Source organism: Pygoscelis adeliae, unplaced genomic scaffold (genome assembly GCF_000699105.1).
Source record: "Pygoscelis adeliae isolate BGI_AS28 unplaced genomic scaffold, ASM69910v1 Scaffold360, whole genome shotgun sequence".
In the NCBI taxonomy this organism is placed as follows: domain Eukaryota; kingdom Metazoa; phylum Chordata; class Aves; order Sphenisciformes; family Spheniscidae; genus Pygoscelis; species Pygoscelis adeliae.
In genome coordinates, this window is record NW_008823961.1 from 57711 (window position 1) to 79794 (window position 22084).

Here is a 22084-nt window from a genome sequence, read left to right on the forward strand (position 1 = left end):
CCTGCTGTGGTACTTCCTAAAATAGACAACTCAGATCATTGGTTATTTCCCCCCAAAGTTAAATCTCCTTGAGGTACACATTGGATTTCCCCATCTTCCTGCATTATCCACCAAGTGTACTGGGTCCTTGAGCAAAAGCAATCCCACGAACAGGTTTGCCTTTTCCCAAGGGAGAAGCAAACCATGCTGTCTTTCCCAGCCAGTTCCCCACATGCATTACAGGGACCTTATCTCCTTCCACAATATGCAGGGGTTTTGTTTGATCAGGGCCAAGTCAGTTACCTGATCCTCTGGTATTAAGTAGCCAAGTGGCTTCTGCTAAATTTGCATCCTGCTGCTTATATGTCCCAGCGCCCATCCCTTTCAGTATGGTCTTTAACAGTTCATTGTATCATTCAGTCTTCCGGGTGGCTGGTGTGTGATGGGGAATGTGGTACACCATATCAACGCCATGTTCCTTGGCCTAGGTGCTAATGAGATTGTTTTGGAAATGAGTCCCGTTGTCTGACTCAGTTCTTTCTGGGGTGCCGTGTTGCCACAGAACTTGCTTTTCAAGGCCCAGGATGGGGTTTTGGGCAGTGGTTTGGGTTACAGGGTATGTTTCCAACCATCTGGTTGTTACTTCTACCATGGTAAGCAGATGATGTTTTGCTTGGCGGGTTTGTGGCAGTGTGATATAATCAGTCTGCAAGGCCTCCCTTACTGATATTGCAGCCACACAAGAGAGGCTTTACTGGCGTGGCTCACTTGATTATGGTGCATGTTTCACATTCATGAATAATCTGTGCAATGGCTTCAGTGGTTAGGTCCACCCCTCAATCTTGAGCCCAAATGTACGTTGCATGTCCTGATGTTACATGGGCCCACTGAGCTATAAGTAGTTTGCTCTTACGTTCCCAACATTGGAGCAACCAGGTAGAAATTTGCTTACCTGGCTGATGGGTGAAATGTTTTTGCCTCTCTTGGAGCTTGGTCATGTATAGGGACTGGATAGTTTTTGCCTCTTTTATGATTTATATCTCTTTCCTCACCTGTCCTGCTGCAGAATAGGCTGCCTCTTCTGATTCTTCCTCTCTCCCCCTCTCAGGAGGAGCTTCTTCTCCTCTTACTAACCGAGTTGACCCCTGCTTCGACTGTTTCTTCTTGACTACAGGAGCAACTGTTACAGTTGCGGGTTAGGTTTCTGGTTTGGTCTCCATACCCATTTGTGTGGCCCCAGAGCCCCTTTGAGGGTGCTGGGCAGCAGCTTGATAGACATGGGCCAGGCCCCAACACAGCTTTAGAAGTTGCTGTTACGTAGAACGCGTTGCCAGGCTTGCACCAGACAACTGGAATGTGAAACACTTAAGGAGTAGTGGACAAGATGTTTGATGAGCCCTGGAAACACAGGCCTTAATTCTTGACAGAATTATTTGAAAGCTCTATCCAAAGTGCAGATGTTAAAGCTCAGGATTAAGGGACTAGACACACTGGTGTAGCCACTCAGCATTTCATGGGTCTTGGAAAGCAAACTAGAAGGGGGAAGATAAACAGCCATATTAAAACATCTCTTTGGAAGCAAAACCTATGTGGTTCTGTAAAGATTCTGATATTTATTTTTATATTATTTGCATCTCAGCATTGCAGGTGTGCATGTGAGGGTCTGAAATACAGTATTATCTTGAGGATCTATTCAACTTTATAAGAAAAAGAACCTGAAGTGGATGCAACTCCTCAGCCTTTGAGGAGATGTGAATACTTACGAGGCTGCTGAAACAGGCAGTAGCTTGAGTGCCTTTCTAAAGCAACTCTTGATTTACTCTGTTTTCACTGAAGAGGGAATTGCATCCCTCGCTTTTTGCTTACAAAGAGTGTTGCCCCTGCTGCCATCTCTGTAGCTGCTCTGTACCACTGCTCACAAGGCCTTTGGAAGCACACTGGGAAATGTTCATGTTAGAGGTCGAGATTGGTGGCAGCCTGGTCTGCAGTGATCATGCCCTGGTCGAATTCACAATCTTGAGGGATACGGGCCAGATGAAGTGTAGAGTAAGGACCCTGAATTTTAGGAAAGCAAATTTTCAGTTGTTTAAGGAATTACTGGATGGGACCCGCTGGGAAACTGCCTTCAGGGATAAAGGAGCAGAACAGAGCTGGCAGCTCTTTAAAGACATTTTTTTCAGAGAGCAAGAGCTCTCGATTCCTATGTGTAAGAAATCAGGCAAGGAAGGCAGGAGACCATCATGGCTGAGTAAGGACCTCCTGGTCAAACGAAAGTGTAAGAATGAAATACACAGGCAGTGGAACCAGGGACGTGTATTCTTGGAATAATATAGGGATGCTGCCCAGTTGTGTAGGGATGCGATCAGGAAAGCTAAAGCATAGCTGGACCTGAATTTGGCAAGAGATGTGAAGAATAATAAGGGCTACAGGTATGTTGGTGAAAAAAGGAAAATTAAAGAAAATGTACACCCGATACAGAAGACAGGAAAACTGATGACAACTGACATGGAGCTATTTTGTCTTTTTAGTTTTTAGGGGGACATTAATCATCACTGGAAGCAGTCTTTTATCCCCATACAAACTAGAAGCAGGTCATGTAGATCATGTGAACAAAAAAGCTGTTTTCTAGCAGCAGTCCCTTCAGCTCTCTGAAGGACTTCTGTTTTGCTGGCAGAAGAGCTTTTCTTTTAGGCCTTGCCAAGCAGAAATGTGTTACCTGCTCCCCATGAAAAGTATTCAGTGGTTGGAGACTGTTAAATGTTAAGTGAGAGAACAGGCTTCTGTAGCAGTTCTGTTCCCTGTAACTTGTTCTATGTATTGGCTGTTCCCCTTCATTAGAGATGTGTCTAACAAAATTGCAGCATGTGATACCTCAAATAAAATAACAATTCTATGTAATGTCCTTGCTGCTAAACTGAAAATGTATTGCTTGCATGCACTGAAGGTATTTTCTACTGGTAAAATTTTCCCATTCTAGAGACAGCAAAATACAGCTGGAACATTTTTTTGAGAGAACTGTCCTTATGAAATATTTCTTTTCCTCAAAACCATGTTATGTCACACAGGTTTGGAAGTACTTAGTGCTTTTACAACATTTAAAAGATGACCCATTCTGCTTCAAAGTAATACTCTAATATGAATTAATTAGGCTGATTTTTGGGAGAAGTGTGGTTTTTGTTTGTTTTTCTTAAAGAAGAGTCACTGCTGGACAGTATTGAATTGTTCAGTATAATGCCCTTGTATCAAGATAACTGTCCTCACTTAGGACGGTTAATGCAATTAAATTCTCTGAGCCGCTGAGCTATCTTGTGCTTTTGTACAATTCCTCCTTTCAGCGCGCGGTTAAGTTGTATTTTTTTTCTCTACTGACTGCAAGCAAATACCTGTTTGTGCATGGAAAGTCCACAGCCACCTGTTCTGGCATTTCAACTGGGAGGTAAAGAGCCATGCTGAGCAGGAAATAAGTGACAAATGTAAGAGTTCATTTGTGATTGGGGTGGTGGTATTTGAGGGTGCAGTGTCACCAACCAATTTGTAAACTTGACACAGCTGAGGTTTTCTACACACAGATAGTGCTTTGTGCAGTCAGAATACTCCAAGAAGGAAAACTGCTATTTTGTAACAATAAGAACTCAAAATTTAACCTTCACAGACATTGTTCAGTGTCCTTTAATTTTGTTCTCTCTGACTCTGCTTACTTGAAGATATCAAGGAACATGTCAAGCCCCTTTTCGCTTGGTTGTTAGATTCATTTACATTCAGCTTTGTTTTTCTTGAAAGAAGCTGGAGGGGCTATAGAAATCTTGGAACAACGAAGCTCAGTAATCTTGTACAAATGTTGCTATGGCATTCCTTAGACTTCGAGTGATACTGCTTTGAATATAAATGGGATAGGACTTGATCAACAAGGGCACTTACCATTTGTCTAGCTGATGTGGGTCTTGCTATTCTTCATTTCCAAGTAGTGCTGAAAACACGACTCACTTTGCAGAAGCATAAAAATATGTTTACTAATAAGTTGTGATGTTCACTATTGGCTACAGTTCTGCAAATGAGATCCCCATTCTTCAAATGAGGGCAAACAAGTTTTCTTCTCATTCATATGAATTATTGCTTTTGGACTTGAGTAGAGACCTGTGCTTCGAGTTTCAGAAGAAAAGGAGTCTTGCAGTGGACGTGTCCACACAAAAGCTCCAGCACCAGCTGCAGTGTAATGTCAGCTCAACTATCTTCCTTTACACCAGGTAGTTTAGGAATGATACCAGTCAGCTCCACAGGAGAATGGAGCTGGGCAAAGCTGTCTGCAAAAATGAGATACATGAGCTTATTCTGAGGTGCATGTAGGTAAGGCTAATTTGTTTCTAATATTCAGGCTGGCTAATTGAAAGTTACTGTGGTATAATTGTATTGCACTGTGTTGGTTTAGTGGCTTACTGATCTACAGATTGAAAAAGCATCTTTTTATTTGTGATTCATTTACTATAGGAATAAAGCTTATGGACTAATGTTGTATAATTATAATTACAGGGAAAGTTGCTGTGTTAGAGTTACCTAAGTTCTTTCCAGGGAATGATTCGTGAGAAACGATTATCTTGCTGCGTGGCCAAATTAATACAGTTCAGTCCCTTGCCACTTTATGGTATTGAAGGTAGGAGTTTTTTGACAACATTATGTACGTTGTTTACAGGGAGGCTTTTTTACTGCCAGTTCTCACTAGAACACCACCTCCTCTATCTGGGTCTGGAAGTGATGATTTAAATAGCAATAAAACATTACTGTTGAGGAATTCCGTTCTAGGTCTGTGGTTTAGCTGTAATTTTGTTTTTCCTGTTGCTGAATTTGAGGGTTAGGATTTTTCAGTGTGTTCAGTGATTTGGCTGGAGGAGGAACTCTGTTCCTATGGAAACATTATGTTTCATTAGACCTAAGTTTAGCAGAACATTGCTGCAGCTTAGCAGTGACCACTCCCACATTGGTTTGCCAGTAAAGCAGTTAATGTCCATGCTCATCTAGATTTTCATCTACATTTTGAAATAGATTAATAATAGTAGGATTAATATGTTTGGTTTAATGGTAGGATTAATTCTTAAAGGATTAGGGGCTAGTTCATTGCTGCAGAGTTTGATGGAAAGGAGCACATCTTTTTTCTGCAAATCGGCAGGAGTTTTGCTGGGGACTGCAATGTTAGGGAAGGTGTCTTTGTGGTTTTGTATGCATTTGTTTTGCTGTTGAGACTTAGTTATTCAAGAGAGTTGACTAACCAGGGCCCCAGACAAACTGCAAACTCTGCTGCTGCTCATGCAGGTTTGTCTTTTAAACTGCTCCCATGCATCATTTTGCTTACTTTGAAGCTAGCAGCACAGTATGTCATTCCAAAAGCAAAGCTTGCTTCTGCATTGTGGAAAAAAAAAGCCAATAGCACTTGGAGAGAGTAGAAGACAGTATCAGTTGGTAATACCCACCACAACAGTACTTCATATAATCTTAGGACAAACAGGCTTGGAAAACAGATCTTGTGAGAAGTCTGACATTTTGAAAGTACAGAAGAACCTAGCTATCTATGAGCAAGTACAAAACCTGCTTTTTGTCTGTCAAGGACCATGTTCCCTTTTTGCAGTACCTGGAGAGGTGGTGAGTGGTCACAGATGAGTTGATGGTGACGAGATTCCATAGGTGACAGCAAGCCTGTTGCACAGGTATTGCCAGGAGCAAAAATTTGCCTCTCACTAGGGAGTAAACTATTATCAGGTGTCCATGCATTTTTCTGTATTTAAGACTGGAATCGGTGCCTTGAGTTTATTCTGAAAGATCAGCTTCTTTAGGGCACATAAATGCTGTTGGTCTCTTAAGAACATTTCCTGTTCCATATATATATAAGGAACACTGAGATTTCTTTTTGTGTGGCTGAGCTGAACTCAAACGTCTGTGGTCTATTGTTAAATGGAATTATTTATTTCCTGACTTATTCTTTCCTGCTATGAAATGTGGATTTTCCCAGACATCAAAGATCTTTGTCGAGGTCATCGTTTTAATGAGAAACTGTGGAAGGGAGAAACAGTAGGTGTGAAAATCAAGTTTAAAGTAGTCACAAAAGTATTGTGAATTCTTAAATCTGTTTTACCTCTTCACCTTTATGGTCTTAATTGCAGCATGTCTCAAAAGTATGATTTCAAGTTGTCAGGATATGCAAGTCTATGTAACATAAATTTCTTTCAGTGAGCTTTGCAGGATCTGTGCAGAACTTAAAATTGGCAAGCCATTTGTTGAATGTAGACAGGGGTTTGGTCTTCGGGTGAAAAATACAAACTTGATGCATTTGCAGGGGAATGAAGTGAGATGAAAGCAAGATGTAATGAGTCCCACCTCCTTTTGTGTCTGATTTCTGGTACTGTGGTGTGGTTCACTTGCTGTGCAATGCTCCAGAAGCTTTCTCTTCTGATAGCCCATTATTAGGCCTCTGATGAAGCATGTTGGGGGTCTCATCTGGCCTGTGTGCTGAGGTTTGCTTTTTCTGGAAACAAAGGGAGAGAGGAGGTGGATAACTATGCAGAATTAGTTTGTAACTGAGTTCCCCTTAATGTGGGAACTGTGTTGCAGTCTTCAGTAACATAAATGAAACTGGAATTTATATCAAAGCTTGCATGAACTCTCTAGGAGCAGAGCCTCTTGCATGTGCTCAGGACTGAGGTACAGGGTGTCTTTTATACTTTGAATTAAAGATGGTAGTTCATATATTCCTTATTTGTAAATGAGCAGCTCGGGTGTCAGTCACTCATGGATCTCCTTCAGGCTGTTGCAATTTTGTGTATATTCTGAGATAATTGCTCAGGTGTAACTTTGTGCTTTGTTTTCTGTCCCCGAGTTCAGTGTGGACAGCATTTTCCTTTCCTGTGTATGTCAGTCAGGTGCAGAGGAAAGAGCAGAAAGAAGTTCAGGGCATCCTTCCATTCCCCTCTGTCAGGTTCTGGAAGACCTGGTGCTCTGTTGACCAAGTAATCCCCAAAGACTGAGCTTTTCTAGAGCTCCACTTTCTCTGAAAAAACAGGCAGTCATATGTAAGTCATGCTCTGTGCGTGTGTGTGTGTGTACGTAGCTCAAACAGTGGAGATTTCACAAGGAGAGGGTGGTTTTCAGTACCCCAGTTGCAGGATAAGAATCAGAGTCCTTGTAAGCAGTATGGGTTGTATCTAGAGCCTCATCCTGAGCCCAGGAGACCCATGCTCTATTCCCAGTTCTGGCATGAACTACTCTGCTGTGGGCAAATTGTGATTCCGTACTATGGTTGAGTTTTCTCATCTAGAAAACAATGAGGACATTTGCTTCCTTTGCAAAGTAATGAATGAAAGGTATTAGATGACACATAGGCATTATTAGCAATATTTTTTTTTGCCTATATCCATTAGTTAAAAATACAAACCACTGAACTGTTTGCATATAGAAGTCAGTGTCTGAAATAGTAGTCTTGCACGCTTTTTTTGTTACCATTCCTTATTTAGAAATTGTTTTATTTTAGCTAGCATTTCGTAACTACTCTCTGACTTTGAAACCAAAACTATACAGTTATCCACACTGGTTTTATTTGTTTATTCATTTTTCAGTGGTATCTGGTCTCTCACTGTCACTGCAGGGATACTTACATGTGTGAGTTTTTGAGGACAGATGTTGTGAAGTGATATGGAAAATATGACACATATGGTCCCTATTAAGGTAGTCATCAGAGACCATATTGTCTTTTATTACACAGTATTTTTGTGAGGTTGGACAATGCTTTGTTAGCCTCATTTTACAGAGGGACAAATAAGGAACAGAGATGTCTAACTGATGAGCACGTGCAGATTGGGTTGGCAACACCTCTTTTTCATGAGCATCTGCATGACAAACCTCCACAGTTCCTTGTGGTGCTCCAGCGTCGTGCTGTACAGCATGATGGTTCAGAAGCTGATTCGTGAAGAGTGCATATTGTGGTGCTGGAGGAGGAGGAATGCAGCAGAGTGTAGAAACCTTGTCATCTGTGCCAAGTTAAAGCGCCCTTGGTTTTTGGTTATACGACCTGAATTCCCAAATACTTTTGGAGTAATTGTAGCTGAAATTACAAATAACATGCATAATTTCAAGGGCTTTTAGTGACTGTCTTTAGGGATTTCACTAGTTTTAAAAATCTGTCTCTAAACAATTGCTGTAGATCTCATAAGGGCTCATGTCCCTCCAGACCCACACTACACACTTAAGCTCTGCTCATAAAATAAAGCACAAAATATTAAACAAACAAATATCTCCCAAACAACCCTTCACACAAGACAGAAGAGGAAAAGTGAGAAAATACATCAGAATTGTTATCTTCATTAGCTGTAATATCACAGTTTTCTAAAATGAAGGGTACAATATAGTAAAAAGGTACATTTTTAATTAATCCTCTTTCTCCTCCACATACAGTCTTATTCTCTTTCCTAATACCATTTTGTGGTTAAGCTTTCTTCTCAAGGTTTGGGAATTGGAGGTGTCTTTTTTAGCTCACAGCACTAAAGTATGTTTTAAAAATTACTCTGCTTTCTTTCAGCTTTCAGTGAATAACAAATGGCCCTTCTTTCCCCCTTGCCATTCTCTGTTTTCCATCAAATGTCAGTGTTACTACAATAGCTGCTGGTGTTGGACCAGGGCAAAGAGCAGGCATCAGGCTTCCTAAAATAGTACCAAATCCTCAGTCCTGTTTGCACTGTTTCATGTTAAGCTCATTCTGAATTGAGATAGCGGCATTGCAGCTGCAAACCTGGGGACATCTGTTTAGCAAGGAACTTGTTAACAGGCAACTTTGCTATGTCTCAGGAGCTTACGCAGAAATGAGCTGCGGTTGTAACTGTGGTCTCTATCAGCTGCTCTGTCATCAAAGTTGTAATTCAAGTCAACTTTAGAAACTGAGCACTGATGATTTAAAAGCAGCGAGTCACAGATGACCCTATTCTTACGATGAAGAAATGTACAATTTTAAGCCAGAAATGCAAAGAGTCTGATGTGTGTGTTAATTAACATAGCAGCTTAATATCTGTTGTGTCAAACTGGTGAAGGGATTTGCCTCAGCGTGGCAACTTCCAGGAGAATTCATGTTCACCACTAAAATAGCGCGTATTTTTTCATTGCTACTCTGAAAGCTAGCTCAGGAAGGATTTCTTTGGAGAAGTTCAGTTTGTCCCTGATGAGTTCATGATTAAGTAATGCATTCTGACATAATTCATTGTTCATGCAATAGCATAGTAAATAATGGTTTAGACAAACGATATTAAAGCCACAGCTCTTGAGCCAGATCACTGCATAGAGCAGTGACACTGCAATGTTGTAATCATCTCTAAGGAGTAAAACAAACTCTTATCTGGAAGATACAGTACATCAATGAACATCTGCAAGCCAGACATTTGCAGAGCATTTCAGTGTTTGGATTGTAGGATGCCAGTTCCACATGCTGCTCTTGCATCATGCATTTTCCTGTGCCCTCCGCAGTGCATTCCCTATGTCTCTGTTTCTCTCTCGGCTTGAGAGGTGGGAATTCGTGAGGTGGCTGACAGCATCTGAGGCCCAGTGCAGGCTCTTCAGTATATTAAGTACATCTTTTTCCACACATCATCACTGATGGCAATGGCTACTTAGGAGGTGTGGTGCATATAAGAAGTTGGATACATATGCTTAAGTTTTTGTGGGATTAGGATTTGCCTTCGCTTACTCTTTTGATTTTTGTCTAATTCAAGGGAGTTATGGGACTGGCTCCTATAGACATGGCATAGTGATCGCTTCAGAGAATAATTCCTCTCTGAACTGGTGTTCCCCAAAAATGAGCTGAGTTTACAACTAAGTAATCATTAAAATATAGTGCAGGAGTGGTAGAAGGCAAAGCCCACTTGCTAGTAGAAGCTTCTGGCTTGGTAAAATTCCCGTGCTACTAAATTTTTCATCTTTATAACATAGTACCTGGTGTCAGGCTACATTTCCCTCCTTGTTCTACATTTCCTTAATGTAGTAGTTTCTGTTGCTCATTGAAGATGGGTATTAGGTATATAAACTACTGCTTACATCTACAGTTGCTCTTTATATTTACATTTTCTTGCTGTATCTTTAGCAAATTAAAAACAGTTTAGTAATAGTTGTGCATTTTAGGGTTTTCAGTTAGGTTTATTCAACCGTTTTTCATTTTCTATACAGCTGTTGATGTGAAGCCAAGGGTGGAGATCTGTAATTATTTCAAAGGACACCAGAATGTATTTATTATTTTCAACCCAAGTGAGTAAAACTGTCACAATGCCCATTATTTAGTGGCATGAGAGTAAACTATACTTTATAAAGTTGTCATTAAACCAGCAAGGGTTTTTTTGCCTTTATTTCCCCCCCACATTCATTTCCATCCTTATGTTTTGTAGTGCGTTATTTTCTTCTGGCCGAATTCTATGTTGGAGATGCACAATAGCAGATCTGATCTGATTGGGGAGGTAGAAGCGTGTCTGTGAGAATGCTCCTCTTGGGAGGAGATACGTGATTAAAGGAATCGTGAGATACAGACACAAATCTGTTTGGAGAGATGTTGAATGAAAAAAGCTCAGAAATATTCCACCGTATTTGTAGACTCATAGCTGATTATAAAACTAAAGCTTTCCTTTTAACGTGATGGTGAAACCTCAGGAGATAATCATCTTAGGGTTTGGATCCTTATTTGAAGTTCATCCAGACTGTTACACCCTTAATTTCTATAGAATCTGGCTGCATATCACACAAGAATAGGCTTTTTTTCAGTGAGGTTGTTTGGTACTTCCTGCCTCCACTTCATCTGGAAATGCTGTAAGAAGAGCCTTTCTCATCATATGATATTTATAATTATTATTAATTCAGCATTTCTCATTCCAGACTACCCAGTCTGAAGGTTACAAGGATGATGATTTACTTTGAACTCTTAATTTAATATATGGCTATGTATGAATAAATTTCTTGTTGAACCATCTGGGGGAAAAAAAAAAGAGTCTCTATTAAACATCTTTATTAAAATACACCACATAATTTGTAGTATCCTGGAACAGTACCTCTAGATTCCTGTCCAGGATTGTAGATTAGCAGAAGGAGTGTGTGTTTCTTGAGTATCTATTACCTGGTTTACATCAAAACTTGTTTATGCTAGAGGGAATTTTCCCTGTATTTTCTGAATACTTAGTGGACTCAAAATAACAAAATTAACTTGTAATGTATGTACCCTGCTGTACCCTTCCATAATTATATCACTAATCATGAAGCTGATTTATGTAAAACGGGATAGTGAAAGTGCAGTGATTGTTTTGTTTTTTAATTCCTGACCCATCTCATTAAGCAATGGCAAAACATCCCTGACTGCATGTGTGCAGAGTGTCTCTGGGGTGGTCTATCCATGAGTGCTGGAGAGGTGGCAAAATTCTCTTACTGGAACTGCGTGTGGGTCTACTGGCTGCAGCCAGCAAATGCCTTCAAAAGTTTGTCTTCAGTAACATGATATATGGTACTCTGCTTTTTGAGAATTGTTTGGGCTTTTTTGAAAGAATGATTTTTCTTTGGAAAGTGCTCATTTGTTGGAACTCTTAATGAAACAATCTATTTGTTTTCTTGGTCTCATGAAAATTTGGAGGAGGGAGTTGTATTTTTTTGTGTGTTTGTAAACCAATCATGTCTGCAGTTTTTCTGTGCAGGGATGTTGAGGAAGAAAGAACAAGAATTTACCACATTCCTCCCTGGGGATGTGGGAAACTATGGATGAGATTCAAGCCCCCACTTAGACTGAGCAGTGCCCTGAGTGGTAGGCAACTGGCTACCCTGAGATGGGTGAGATGTAATACTTCCAGCTGTCTATTTAAATAGTTTGAGTGGGCACTCCATGAAATACTGTCCCATGAAGGCAAACGTGCACTAGCATTCCTGATAATAACTGCCTATTGTCCAGCTTCTTGGTTATAGGTATATATAAAAACATATATAAATATTTTCTCATGGGTAAAATAACTCACAAAATATAATTTTCCACAGTTTTTACAAAAACTAACCACACGATTGTTATTGTCTGTTTTAGTAGAAACATAAAGTACAGAAGAAAAAGTGTTTGTGCTCTGAAAATGAAGTATTGTTCTAGAATATTGAAAATTGTCTTTCAAGACAAATGTGTTACAGCTCAGAGATTGCTCCAAAGAAGAATTAAGTATTTTTCATGTTCTCTGAAACATGCAGTGTGACCAAATAGTTGGTTCCTCAATAAAACTTACAATGATTCTCCTGAGCGTATCAGGGGAAAACATATCTTTACATGAATTTTGGTGCTCAGACTATGCTTAGTTCTTTTTTTTCAGTACTGGCCTACTGAACTGAGTTGAAACTCACAGATACATTGATTTTTCAGCCCACTGATCACAAAGCTTGTGACCTGGCTCCCAGTGAATATACCTTTTCTGAGTATTACCCAACTAGGGTCCTTATAGCTAGCCTGAAAGAGATGAAAATGTGACTCGGCACGGAGACTAATAACCTTCCCACACCTCCTTATAATCCAAGAGGTGAAGGAGCTTGTGCTACTGTACTGCTCTCCAATTACTTGTTCAGGGAATAAGTAGAAGATGTCATTTCTCGTTCTTTCCTTTCACAAAGTATGTAATTTTTATGCATTTGTGTTGAAGTACCTCCAGTCAGAGGCCAGTGCGTCTTTGTGATAGGCATTTTATTATACAGAATGAAAAGGTTTCCTACTCTAGCCTTTATCATTTGAATAAAGAAAATTACTTAAGGCATAAGAGAATTAAGCGTAGGAGAATCGAATTGGAATTAAATATCTATTAACTCCTACCTCGCTTAAAAAAGCCCAACAACCTGCAAACCAATTGATCAACTACAAAACGCCCATGCTGTAGTAATGAGGATTCAGTTGCTCCCTTCTGAGGCAGCTGTTACACAGTACCATGCAGAGGATTTTTTTTTTAATGTGAACTTTATGTTGCACTGCATAAACTCTAAATTACTAAATTACATAAATATTTAAGTGAATTGAGCTTTACTGGCAGACATGTAATTCTCAAATAGTTGAGATTTTTTCTTATCTACATTTCATGATTGTGTGAAAAAACAGTTATAGTGCAGGTAGCTTTTTTTTTGAGGGAGAGGGTATTAAGGGAAAATTGTAAGGAATTCAAACTATTAAGATAACATTTTTATTCTATTTTGGCTCTTAGGGATTCGGTCTTTCAAATACAGTATAACTCCCTAATTATTTTTATCTGGCCTTTTGGCAACATTTAACTAGATTTTTCTAGTTATGTTGTACTTTAAATGCAAAATCAGTGGAAATGTTTTTGTTTACACTATCTAACACTTATGAAAAAAAATCTGCAGAATTCTTGGAAGAAAGTGAACTTTGTATAGGATTTTACACCCAGGGGAAAAAAAAAGGAAAAAAGAAAGGTCACCAGGATTTATTGTTGTTTTTGTTATTCTGCATGAACAGATGGGCAAATTGCAGCGGCTGTGGCAGCGGGGAGCTGAAGCAGCCATTGATGGTCCAAGCTTGCTCACCAGAGCAAGCTCCAGCAGAGCCCGACGCTCTCTGGAGCCCTGCCTGGTGTCTGTGCTAGACGGAGCACTGACCTGTCTGGGCAACTGGGTGCTAGCTCTGCCGTCTCTGCAAGATCTGTCAAACCTTGTAGGCATGCCTTTAGATGTATTATTATTCAGGTCCTCTGGGACTGTCTCTCCCATATTCAGCTAGACATCTTTAGCTTCTAATTTAGTCCAAGGACATAAAGAATGGATGCTACTGGGTCGCATGGAAGAATGACACTATTAAAATAACAAACAGCTAATATTTGTATTTTATTTTTAGCTTATTTCCTGTTGTTTCCCTGCAGCTGCTGACGTTGTCACAAAAGCTTCCTTTCTAGTTACTTTGCTTAAAATACACATACATTGTGCATATATGCATCTGCGTGCCAGAGCATCTGGGTGTGGACTTGTCAGATTGTCCAGTGTATTTGCTTATGAATAAAGCAGCATCAGCTCAAACTCCCTGAGAATGAGAACTGTGAGGAGACTGCAGAAGGACCTTTCTGTGAGGCTTTTTCCTCTTCTGTGAACACAGCCCTGAGAACGTAGATGCTCTGCAGCCTGTATTCTCAACCTATGTGCTTGTAGCATGGGCAGGCATTTCCCCTGACAGACAGGCAATGGACAATGGACTTCAGTCTTGACCCAAACACTGAATGTCTGTCCTCCACTACTACACAGCAAAGGACTGAGTCAGCATTAGTCCCCTGTGGTACTTAATGTCAGAACAAGTCATTCATCAGGAGTTACCATATTTATACATACTGAAAGGGAGGGTAGGGCCTTCAGATAATAGTGCAGGATGCTATCCGTTGAGGTGTCATGTGGTTTCTCAATCTCCCCTTTCTATTTTAATTTCCCTTTGAAGTGACTTTATTGAGTCACGCAGGACTGAAAGAAATACCTAAAAATGCAACAGACAATAATTCAGCTTCCTTATTTCTTGCCCTGTTCATATACTGACCAGACAGTCTTCGTCTTCTTAATTTCCGATCTCCGTCCCCAAACTCCATTCGCTTCCTGAATTTCTTTGGCTTATGATAACACCACAAAACCCACCCGATTACTCATTTAGGCTTATTGTTTCCTTTTTTTTTTTCCTGAGGGGTAGCCAATTCTCATAAGTATGTTATCCCTGGACAGGTAAATTTCAGCACATGCTGTGTTGAAATCAACTGTTAGGCATTACAAGGGGTTCCCAATCTTTCATGAGCATTGCAAACATGTGTCATTAGGAATGATTTTTTTTCCCCCCCCCGCTGAGCATTTGCCTGGAGTTGGGGAAAAGATAAAGGTTGTCAAAAGCTAACTTTCTGTGTGTTTATTTTCCCATTATCTTCTTACTGCCTGAGAGTACAGCAGAACTGAAATTCTTAGACAGTAATGTATGTTGTGGCTTGGTCCCAGCATCACAACATCATGTCCAGTGACAGATGAACATGAATTATCCATATTTTTCTTAAAATGTCCTGTTCTTGGCTCATTTGTGTGTATGTTTTTTAAAGGTACTGTAGGTGTCTGTAGTGAGTGGGTTCTAATTCTACTTAAGTGGCATTAGGAGGTCCTGGCTGTAGTAACAGCACCCAAAGACAGGGTTTTGACCACTGTCCATCCGGGATCTCAGGATTTCACATGAAATCTCTCAGTTGTATGAGTACATGTGAGTCAGTTCTCCTTCTGGCTCACTGTGTAGTATTTGTTATCCACAGCTTCCATTAAAGGTCCTTCAGGAGTATCTACATGATAGACCCACTCTTACGGGTTCTATATGGCACCCTATATAGTTTTCTCTAGGTGTAATACGCATATGTGTTCTATTTAAACTTCTCTTCATTTTCTTCTTGTCCTAGGTATTATGACAACTTTACCCAGTGCACGGAACGTGAAGCCAACAACGCGAGTTGTTTTTGGCCAAACCCCCTCGCAGAGGGCTTTATCACTGGAATTCATAAACAATTCTTTTCAAACTGTACTTCAGAAAAGGTTCACTGGGAAGATCCACCAGATGAAATTCTCACAACTCTGATCTTGATCCCAGTCATGCTGACATGTGCCATGATAACACTGGTTGTATGGTGCAGCAAGAGAAGTGATATCCTGGTGTAAGTTGTTCTTCTGGGCTTTTTTTTTCTCCATTTCCTTCTTCCAAAAACACTAAGAAAGGAGGACGAAGGGAGAAACTCGACATAAAGATTTCAGATCTGCTAAAATGGAACCTGTGAGATACTGAGACAAACACAATGCTCCTGTGAACAAAGAGCTGCCTGCTGCTGCAAGTCACTGCTGCTGAGCTTGGCCATCAGTGTTGCTGATAACAAAGCTCTCTACTTCCATCGGGCCTCATCATCATGGAATTCACAGGCAGCTCCCAGAAACAGGACAGTCCCCAGGCAAATGGACCCCTAAGCTGCAAAAGCGGTAAAGTTACTTTCCCATGGGTAAAGCTGGTTGGTAAACTAAGTTTTGCAAAACTGTATGTGAGTGTATGTACGCATGGTGTAACATTGACTGCGGGGGAGATGATATCTCTTTAGTTTTTGTGCAGGACACTTCAGGTTTTCATCTGTGAACTTTGTGACTTGGATAGAAGATCACTGGCAAAGGAACCAAACATGGATGTAACCAAGTGGCAGCTTTTCCTGGAAGCTAGTCAAAAACATCATTATCAAGAACTGGAAGTGTTGTCCTGGCAAAGGAACAATTTATGTGTCCGGTGACTATCCCCATGGGGAAATTATCACGTCATGTTATAAAATAGTTTATAAAATGCCTTTAACCATGGCTACTTGGAATTGTATGGCTTACAAACTCTGGGAAGATATACAGGTCATATTTTACAGAGCTGGAAAACGTGAGAAGAAATTGGTTGATTATAAATATACTAAGGAGTAATGAAGAAACTTTCGTATGCCACTCTTTATTTTTCCTCTTTTATAACTATTATTCTTGATGACTTGTGTTCACTGTATACTCCCTGCTCTCACTTCAGTTTGTGCAAGTGATATCCTACAAATAAATATAAAGGTGTCATGTTGATTGAGGTGCCTTTCAGAGTCTAATTTTGTACATAAATAATTCATCGTCCCGTGAAGAGTGTGGGAACTAAACTATGAACATCAAAGCTTGGAACAGACATAGGAGGAAAGAGAAACAGAAATCTTATTCTATAAAGCTATTCCTATGTAACAGTTTAAATAAAGATCATATGCCCAAAATAAAACAACTTCTATGTCTGTGTTGTAAACCTTTCTTTTCTGTCATCTCACAAAATGCCTTTCAGTCGAATGCTCTTCTATTATAAGTGAGCAATATCTGCTACAACTGACTCTTCATTTTTCCATACCTTATGCACACAAATAAAATACAGGTTGAATGGCTAAGTAATGGTGTTTCATATCTCTGCTAGTTAGATTTTCTCCATTAAGATTCTGGCCCAGTGTTTGAGATTTAGGTCTGTGTGTATAAGAAGCGTTTCCAGGCTTGAATCAAATTAGAAGTGCACCCTTTACTGGAATTGTTTATATGTAGATAGATAAAGAACACCTGTAGCTGTACTGGTTTGTTTTCACATCCTTTCACAAGGGTTGAAGGCACCAGCTCGTTTTTTCATTACCCTAATGTTAGAATGATTCATTTTCTAAGGTGTTTAGTGTGTCTTTTTCCAATGATACTTTTTCATTCTCTAGATGCTAGCAGAAAATTTCTCTTTGTAAAAGAAGAATGATATAGGTACTAAGGATTTTGGTTTAGTTTTCTACTTAACTATTATTTTCTGCATTAAATTGTTTTGGTCCACCAAAACTAGCGGTGAAGTGAAAAAACAACACATTAATTTGATCCAAAAGATTGTTTGGTTAAGTATTTTGTGTGGCCAAAACCAAATAATTTAATTTTCTGCACGGAGTTTCATTTTAATCCTAATTTTGCTTTAAATTTCAACAAGCTTCAAAGCAAGTTTCAAAATTTCAGTTTGGAAGCCACATAGCAAAAATTTTGACTTTTTCAAAAACATGTTCGTTTCAATCTAATTGCCATCTTCGGTGCAAATTCGTGACCAGTTCTGGCTCATATGAACTGTGTTCACCTGATCAACAGGTCATCTGAGAGATATCAGCCAGCTTATTCAATATCAAACAGATGTTTGGCCTGGGTACTAAATGGAGAAGAAACTGTCACCTTGATGATGTCATACTGCTAGATGTGTATTGTGGTCTTTAAACAAATGCCATGTTTAAAAAGATTCTGTTTAATTTGAAAATAAAATCTAGTGTGAACTTTTCAAAGACTCTAAGAAATGTAAGATTCAAAGAATAAATATAGTGGATTTTCCTTCATGTGCTGTGGGGGAGGGGGAAGGATTCTGTCGCTGCTGTTTGCTTTGGATATGAAAATTTAATCTTTTTTGTGTGTCTTCCCCATCCAAAGTATGATCTTCCACTGTTTTTTTTTTATTTACTTGATAGAAGGGCAGAGAAGTTGAAACAGTGTGTGGGAAATGACACTGCTAATTTAATGCAGCCTCAGTGGTTAAATCTGGAGAAACATTTATAGTCTTTTAAGGAAAAAACTAACCACAGTGTCCAGTTCTTAACAGCTGTGTACATTAATAGGGAACCAGAATGGTAACTGTTGGATCTTTTGACAGAACTTCTACTATGTGTTAGTGAGAATTAGTGATTATTTTCTACTGCATGGAGCTTGCTACCTGTCCCCCAAAGCCTCTTTCCATTGCCAAGAAAATCATATCTGGGACCAAAAATCTGGCTCGTTTTGTAATTGAGAATTAATTCTAGGTTACAACAGAATCTCAGAGGAAAATAGGCAGACATTCAAGCAGAAAGAAAATAACTGGTTTAAAATCCCGCCTAGAATTGGAACAGTGGTTGATCCCAAGCAATACTTAGGCCAGAAGAGAAGTGACAGGCTTGCTAAGCAGCTAGCTGACATTGTTTAATTCCTGTGAGTTGTGGGATTTTTTGCATTCAGGAACAACTGGGAAAGTGTGTATTTCCATGGGGTATAATGGAACTATAGTTGACTATGCTGTCAACTCTGAAAAGAGTTGACAGAAGAAGACAATGACTAGCAAGAGCAAGACAAAGGCTGAGAGGGCTGCCATCACTTTCAAGAAAGATATCAAGGGTGAAGGCCAAAGGAGGAAAGGAGCTACTGAAGTGCAAGGAAAAAGATGGTCAAGAACACAAAACCGTTCAGGACATTTTCCAAGAAAACCTCACCATAAGCAGGGTAGTAGCAAGTGTCACTTGGTGCATTGGTAAGGAATGGTGAGGAAATCCTGCATGCTCTCTACATGTATGCGAAGTTCATGCAGAGGGAACCAAAAACTCTTTCACCACTGGTATCACCACAACGAAATGAATGTCTATGGTATAAATGCCCTTATTTACATAGTCTGAACGTCCAGATGAATTTACAGGGACGCCCAGCAACTGTGCCCAGTGCATGGCCACCAAGGGCAGGGACAGCCCCCTGGGCCTCCTGGGCACAGGGGCTGCCTCCGGGCCAGCACCCCAAAGGCCTTCCTCCAAAGGATGCTGGGTGGAGGGGCTGTGGGCGGGGCTGCGCATGGGGGGGCCCCCCCATCAGCGCCATGTCACAGTGCCACCACCCGGCAACGCAGCAGTCACAATGCCCCGGGGCGGGATAAAAGGGAGCATCCTCCCGTGTCCCGCTGCCAGAGCCGGCCCGGGGGCAGCCCAAAGACATCTGAGAGGAAGTCCTTGAGGAGCTGGTGGAATTACTTGGAGGGTGCTGAGGGAGGAAGACCGGAGGAGGCTGGACGAGGCTGCTGGAGGTTCTCCGCTGCAAGGCCAGTTCCTGGCAGGGCCACCTTCAAAGCTCATCTGAGGGACGGAAATTCTTTTCAGCCGGACAGCAGAGGCAAGACCAAGGGAATGCCTTCTAGAGGAGCGCTGCAGAGCTCGCCATCCTCATCCCCTGTGGAGCCAGGGGCAGCAGCTGTAAGAAACGGGATGCACAGGTGTTGCCAGGGGTGCCAGTGCTTTGGAGCACCCACTGGCGTCCTGCCAGGCGCGAGAAGGATTCTTGCCCCCAGGGTCGATCAGACCAGGGGCATCTGGCCGCTCTTGGAAGCCCCTGAGATGGCGCCAGGTTGAGGGAGAATAGGGCTTGGGCATCTCCTGGGAGGCATGACCAGCCTGTGGGACGAGGAGGCAGGTCTTGCTCACATGCTCAGGGAATAGCCGATCGCCAGCGCTGGGGTCAGGAAGGAATTTTCCCCCGGGGCAGATTGGCACTGGTCCCCGGGGGTTTTTTGCCTTCCTCTGCAGCATTGAGCATGACCACTTGTCAGGGCTCCTCCGGTCCCTTTTGGCGAGGTTACTGCCTGCTGCTCATGCACCAGGAAGATGGCCTCTTGTGCCCTAGAGCTGGGGGGAGGAAGGCTTTTTTTCCCCCACGGTGGACTAGCAAGTGTCCCCGGGGGTTTTTTGCCTTCCTCGGCATCACTGAGCTCGGTCCCTTGCCAGGGCTCCTTTGGGCCATTTTGGCTAGGTGCCTGCTGCTCGTGCTTCACAAAGGTGGCCCTTGTGCCCCGCATCCGGGGGGAGGAAGCTTTCTGGACTCCCAGGGCGGGCCCCCAGGGTGGCCCCCGGGGTTTGCTGCTTTTCCTCTGTAGCACTGAGCACAGCCCCTTGTCAGGGCTCCTCTGGGCCCTTTCGGCTCACTTCTTGCCTGCTTGCTCTTGCACCTCCAAGGCGCCACTCGTGCCCTGGCTCTCTCTGGCTCTCTTGCCCATTGCAAGTTTGGAGCGGGAGCGAGCTCTGCTCTTCCCTTGGCTCCATTTCCCCGGGGGTTCTTGCTTGTGCAAAACAGCCTGTGCTTGGAAGGGCTCCAGGCTTGCTGCAGCATGCGGAGCTGCCACTTCCCAGCTCTCCCTGCATGCATTAAAAGTGCAGGGCAGGCACGAGAGCGCTTTTTGTGCACCACTGGCCAAGAAGCAGAGCAGAGCAAGTTTTGGAAGGCAAAAACTATACTTGTCGTCAATATGTGCCACATTTGGAAAATACCCCGTGGTACCACACACCCCTTCTCCTTCTCCTTCTCCTTCTCCTTCTCCTTCTCCTTCTCCTTCTCCTTCTCCTTCTTTGTCGTCATCATTGTCGTCATCATCATCATCGTCGTCATGGTCATCGTCGTCGTGGTTGTCGTCGTTGTCATCTTCTTCGTTGTCATTGTCCTCTTCATCGTCATCTTCTTCATCGTCGTCTTCTTCTGGTTCTTCTGATTCTTCTTCATCGTTGTCTTCTTCTTCGTCGTCTTCTTCATCATCGTCATTGTCGTCTTCTGCTTTTTCTGCTTCTTCTGCTTCTTCTTTGTCGCCGTCTTCTTCATCGTCGTCTTCCTCGTCATCATCTTCTTCATCATCATCTTATTCTTCATCATCGTCTTCGTCGTCTTCTTCATCATCATTTCGTCTTCTTTGTCATCTTCTTCATTGTCTTCTTCATCTTCGTCATCGTTGTCGTCTTCTTCATCGTCTTCTTCATCTTTGTCTTCGTCTTCCTTGTCGTCTTCTTATTTGTCATCCTCTTCTTCATCGTCATTGTCGTCGTCTTCATCGTTGTCGACTTCATTGTCTTCTTCGTGGTCGTCATTTTCTTCTTCATCATCATCTTCATCGTCATTGTCATCGTCTTCGTCATTGTCTTCTTTGTCTTTGTCTTCATCTTCTTTGTCATCTTTTTTGTTGACTTCGTCGTCGTCTTTTTCTTCTTCATCATTGTCTTCATCGTCGTCATCTTTGTCATCGTCTTCTTCATCGTCATCTTCATCATCATCGTCATCTTCTTCTTCATCATCTTCGTCTTTGTCTTCATCTTTGTTGTCGTATTCATCGTCATCTTCATCTTCGTCGTCGACTTCATTGTCTTCTTCATGGTCATTGTCTTCTTCATCGTCGTCGTCTTCTTCTTCATTGTTATCTTTACCGTCATTGTCATCTTTTTCGTCATCATCTTCTTCGTCATCTTCTTCGTCATCATCTTCTTCTTCGTCGTCGTTTTCTCCTTCTTCGTCGTTGTCTTTTTCTTCTTCTTCGTCATTGTCTTTTGTGTGTGGTCATTCTTCAAGTTCTTACTGTTGAGGAAGCAGGGACTGCTTGGCCTGTATTCTTCTGTGTCTCTTTGGCTTTCCATTGCCAGACTGCAAGGCATGTTTTTTCCAGCTAAACTGAAGAATGCATCAGCCTGCTCCTGGCTACACATGGGCATTGGGTAATGCTTGTCAGCATCGACTCCGAAATGGATTCAGAAAAACAAAATAAAGTCAAATCTTGTAACCTTTGTGATTTGTGTCTTTGAATGTCTTTTTGGATCTGAACCCCCCCTGGCATTTCAGCCAAATAACTGTCTCATGGTTATGTGACTCATGGTGAGCGCAGAGAATAGAGTAGGATAGGATAGGATAGAATAGAATAGAATAGAATAGAATAGAATAGAATAGAATAGAATAGAATAGAATAGAATAGAATAGAATAGAATAG

The 22084-nt window shown here is 41.5% G+C and overlaps 2 protein-coding genes across 2 annotated transcripts in view; one reads left to right on the forward strand and one right to left on the reverse strand.

Annotated features, from left to right (window-relative positions):
* Nucleotides 1–16765, forward strand: part of RAMP3 (receptor (G protein-coupled) activity modifying protein 3) — a 40520-nt gene extending 23755 nt beyond the window's left edge. Inside the window, exon 3 of the mRNA XM_009323188.1 lies at nucleotides 15411–16765. Within this exon, the coding sequence (XP_009321463.1) occupies nucleotides 15411–15666 (256 nt within the window). The 3' untranslated portion in view covers nucleotides 15667–16765. The remainder of the gene's footprint in view (nucleotides 1–15410) is intronic.
* A 4352-nt stretch (nucleotides 16766–21117) lies between these two features.
* The window catches only part of LOC103916235 (glutamic acid-rich protein-like), a 74769-nt gene continuing 73802 nt past the window's right edge, over nucleotides 21118–22084 (reverse strand). Inside the window, exon 2 of the mRNA XM_009323199.1 lies at nucleotides 21118–21647. Within this exon, the coding sequence (XP_009321474.1) occupies nucleotides 21118–21647 (530 nt within the window). The remainder of the gene's footprint in view (nucleotides 21648–22084) is intronic.